Source organism: Eurypyga helias, unplaced genomic scaffold (assembly GCF_000690775.1).
Source record: "Eurypyga helias isolate BGI_N326 unplaced genomic scaffold, ASM69077v1 scaffold33087, whole genome shotgun sequence".
NCBI lineage: Eukaryota > Metazoa > Chordata > Aves > Eurypygiformes > Eurypygidae > Eurypyga > Eurypyga helias.
In genome coordinates this window covers 20,187-24,842 of record NW_010261824.1, presented here as the reverse complement: position 1 = coordinate 24,842, position 4,656 = coordinate 20,187, and the positions used below count along the sequence as shown (strand labels likewise).

Here is a 4,656-nt window from a genome sequence, read left to right as displayed (position 1 = left end):
GGAATGGGGAAGATAGGGGGTGAAGACAAGATGTTTCTGCCTCCTCTCTGCCAGGGAAGCCTTCTACCCACCAGCACAGACATGTGGCTCTTATGTCCTTGGTTTTTTGCAAAAAATTCCAGCCATTTTCAAAGATCATGGAAAAGCAATGTTTCCTGTCTAGGGCTATTATAATTTGAACTTATAAAAATACCTAGTATCGGAAGGCTAATTCAGGCTGGAAGTCTACAGCATTTACAAGCATTTATCAGACAGTCACCAGTCGTCTTAATCTCCAGTTTTCAATTTGCCAAATAAAAGCTTTCAAAAAGATCATTTTTATTCCACATATACACAAGTCTAAGTGGAGTTTGTCTAAAGCAATTGAGGAGTGCATTTCAATACTTTCATTAGGGGCGCATATAGGCTTCTGTTAAAGGAAAAGTGGTTTTCACATAATCAGAACTCTTAGTAATTACTCAGCATGCAGTAAAAATATAAAATTGAGGATGACAAAGAATGTCATTTGGGACCCAGCAGAAAAAGAAGCTACCAGATGACATTAATTATGCTAAATATTGAATCACATCCAGCTACTGTTGCATGTTTTATTGCCTTTTGTTTGCTGGTTACGAAATCAGTTGATTAAATAATCCTAGGTTGTACAGTTTGGAACAATTGGATTGATCCAGTAATAAATTACTGTGCATTTCAAATTACATTCCATTGTCTCCCTGACCACAAAGCAGAAGAAATCCTTCAAGCCCAAGGTTGGCTTGAGCTGAGAATTACCTGGCAAAGTGCAAATAGAATTTAGGGCACTGCATAAAAATAATACTGTTAGTTACATTCTCCCTGAGTAAGCACAACACATGATGAAACTTAATTACTTCCCAAAAGCTTAAAAAAGAAGTCAAGTATGAAGAGAATTTTACCTTTCAAATTGAATACATTTTCTTACCCTAATAAGACAAAGTTTTGGCCCAATACCACTAATTTCCACTTTACTTTTAATTCTTATTCCAGCTCTTGCAAGTCCTTTCTCTGGAAGTCCACTGAGAAACATGCTTTCATAATTAAACGTGTAAACCTTGTTTTCACTGAAATCAGGTTCTGCAAAGAAATCGTTCCCATAAAACATTATAGAGATTGTACAGAACATATTAAAGTACCTATATTAGAATATATGGAACAAAAAAGATGAATTTGTTCATTTTTGTATTGCACCTGAACAAAATTAGCTCTTGTAAAATTATATTAAACATTGATATACTTTTCAGATTCTATTTTGAATTTCACTCATTATAATTATATTAGCTGATAGGAAAATTACTTACGGTAATTAAGATGCTGGCTCCCTGAAAGAGAAGGAAAAAAAAGAGTAATGAAATGACAAAACAAAAACAACCCCCAAAATGTTAATGTATTGTAGTATGAAAGGCTATATCTCATCTTGTACATATGGCATAACTCTTTCTAATTAACTTTACTTCTAGTTCAGCACATAGCCAAAAGCCTTTTTTCCCTAAACAACAAAAAAATTGTTACAAAACATTTTTTCTGTAAAATGTTAAAGTTCATGTTTTTTAGTGAACTATATTTAGATTCTGAAACCTTTTTCTGATTCTATTATTTGAAATTCAGTAAAGCAGGTAAGTTACTTACCCACCAGGGTTAAAACCAGGGCTAAAATCAAGCCCCTCATGATGGGAATAAAGTAAAGGTGAACATGCTGGGTTCTCTTTTATAAAGGTATGCGTTATCACATGTTTCTTTTGGCATGTTGGGTTGACAAATAAGCGTATTTTAGAATGCATATTGATCAATCAAAAAATAAACATTTCTGAGGTCATGAATGCTGACAGCTTCAAATCACCTCATGATTTCAACTAACTTAATATGTGAAATAGAGATTTCGTTTTCAAAAGTTTGCTATTTTCCCCCCTATTTCTCCACATTGTAGCTATATAGTAAAACAAAATTTAAAATTTAAAATAAAATAAAAATCGTTCCTCAATCATAGCTGAAATAATTTAGCTTTTTTCCAATCATACCCACAATGTCCTGATAATCTGATTTTGCTAAGGGTCACAGCTTTGGAGACACACCTTGTTCTGTCACACTGGAACTCTACTTTTAGAATAGAATTTATGATTGATTTAATGGATTTAGGATTGAGATACCTCAGAGCACATAGACATGGAAGGGGAAATTGTCTTTCCATGGTATCTACCATGGCTGTCTTTGTAAGCACACCTTACTACCCACACCTGGGAAGACAAATCTTGTTGGTATGACCCTCACATTAGCTTCTGGCTAATGGTCAAAGTTTATGCTATGAAAAGAGGAGGGAAATCAATTTCTTTGTTTATGGGCAGAGTCTAATAAAAATGAGCTGCATTTCCAAAAGGACTTCAGTAAGTTGGGAATGTTGGGTCCTTCTCAGTGGGTTCTGACTGCTGCCACTCTTGGGAAAATAGATCCAGAATTTCTCACTTGTAGTAATAAAATTTAGACCAATCCATAGCAAAACTAAGTCAGAAGGGGTTTTACTCCCTAATCTCAGTTACACATATTTTTTGCGTGTATTTAACATTTACTTTGAATTTAAGCTTGTCTTTTGTTCAAATGGTAAATTAAATGTAATGTAAAAAACCCACCTGGGTAAAAGGATTACTGAGGGGGCAGGAAGGAGAGCCCAGGAATGTATATGTGGTATTTCCGTAAAGCTGTGAAATGTACAATATCCTTGCAAGTAATACACGTAGTCAGGCAGCTAGACTCTGTCCTCCAGGAGAAGGTTTTCTCAGTTGTTGCTATTCATCAGGGAGGAGAAGGGTGAAACCCGAGCATGAGTCCTGATGCCTCCACCCTTGGGCTTGAGAATATATTTACTGCAGGCTCCATCAAACAGTCCTTTACAGGATTACTTCATTTACTTGGAATGATGCCATCTGACTGAGGAATAATGAAGGTTATTATTGCGGTGCCAGTGCACTTGAGCAGGAGTCAGGGATGCAGCTGTGCGGCCCCTCTGCTCCACCTCTGCTCTCCACAGCCCTGCTGGCCAGAAAACCAGGGGAAAGCCAGAAGTCCAATGAAAGTGGCCTCGTTTGGGCACCTTTGCTACTGATACCTCCAGAAATCTTTAAAATTTGAATATCTCAGCTTGCTTTCATACAGGGAAAGATACAAAACTGGATGAGTAGTCAGATCTTCCTTGAAATAAATGTGTGCCTAGTAAAATATTTACAAATATATGATAGATCTATCAACCATTACAAGATATGAATAGTCGGAGCGTTGGTTCACTGTGGGTTCAGATGGTGAAAAATTAAGTGCACATGGATTTTCCGTGATGTTTTCTTCTAGGGTGCTAACTAATGCGTGAGATATGACAAGACGCACCACGTTTGCTGGCCCTGTGAAATTCAGTGGCACACCTTCGCTGGTGCATACGCACTGTCAAATGTAGTTATAAATGCTTTACAAAATGTCACTTTTTTGGGGTTTTTTTTGAGCCAGAATGGAATTAAATGCACAGCAACAGTGTAATACTGCAGTGGTAACATATAAAACCCTCCTGCTTTGGTCACCTTGCTTTTTATGGCAGTGATCATCAATGCCACAGCCTGACCTATGCAGTAATATTGTGCTGTTGTGCTCAACTAGCCACACTTCCACAGGACAGGATATGTAAGAATATAAATATCTTGTATACAGAACTATATAAGCAAGACTATTAATTTAAACATTGTTATTAACAGCACATGTAAATAATGTCTAAGGGACACATAGATATTAAAATGGAGCTATAACGTTTTTCAAGTTTAATGAAAGACTTTATAATTAAGGTGTAACATAAATAGGCTTTTGCTAACTGGGTAGTGAAAATACCACATTTCTTTTTCCAGTGGGGAACACTGAGTCTAAGTTTGCAATCAAAATGTAGGCAGCTGATTGCTAGACAGTTAGCTAAAATAATTAAGAATGTGCAGGTGGCCGTGTTCTCTTCAGCCACAGCATGTCCTCTCTCTTTTTTTAATAGCTCCTCTGTACCCATGCTTGTTTTCGTAGGGGTGAGGAGAAAGTGATCTCAGAATTGTTGTACCCATTATTACTTTAAAGGGACAACCTAATAAATTCACTAAGTGGAGATGAGACACAGCTAGAATTTGAGGGTCACAGCACTGGGCTCTAATCCTTTCTCCAAAGCAGACACATCCTTCCAGCTAGCTCTGAGGGAATAAAGAGGCAATCTATCACTTTAAGGAAATGGATAAACCGAGGAAAGGTAAGAGCCACACTTTTTAAAGCCAATACAATTTTTCTTAAACATTCTACATGTCATGTTAGTGAACAAGAAAATACCTGAAATAGAAATAAACTGTAATTAAACAGCCCCTCCACAAACAACTTCCATGTGCCTTGTTTGGTTGCAGGCAGGAACCTTGATGTGAGCTTGGGCTTTATACACAACCAGTATCTTTTAATTTTTTTTCCTTTTTCTAAGCCATAAACTGTGAAGAAAGGGAATTCTTAAAAAGCGATGGGAAATATCTTGGGATTTTTTTTTTTTTTAGGAAGAAAATATATGGTGTTGAGTGTTACAGAGAGCATGACAGCTGTATAAGAGGTGCAATAAGATGAGGTAGACTGCTTTGAATTTACAGGGCA

The 4,656-nt window shown here is 36.7% G+C and overlaps 1 protein-coding gene across 1 annotated transcript in view; it reads right to left on the bottom strand.

Moving 5' to 3' along the window:
* LOC104512503 (vitellogenin-1-like) overlaps positions 1-1,684 on the bottom strand; it is a 43,934-nt gene extending 42,250 nt beyond the window's left edge. Inside the window, 3 exon segments of the mRNA XM_010155505.1 lie at positions 941-1,092; positions 1,317-1,337; positions 1,645-1,684. Coding sequence (XP_010153807.1) covers positions 941-1,092; positions 1,317-1,337; positions 1,645-1,684 — 213 coding nt within the window.
* Between the last annotated feature and the right edge of the window lie 2,972 nt (positions 1,685-4,656).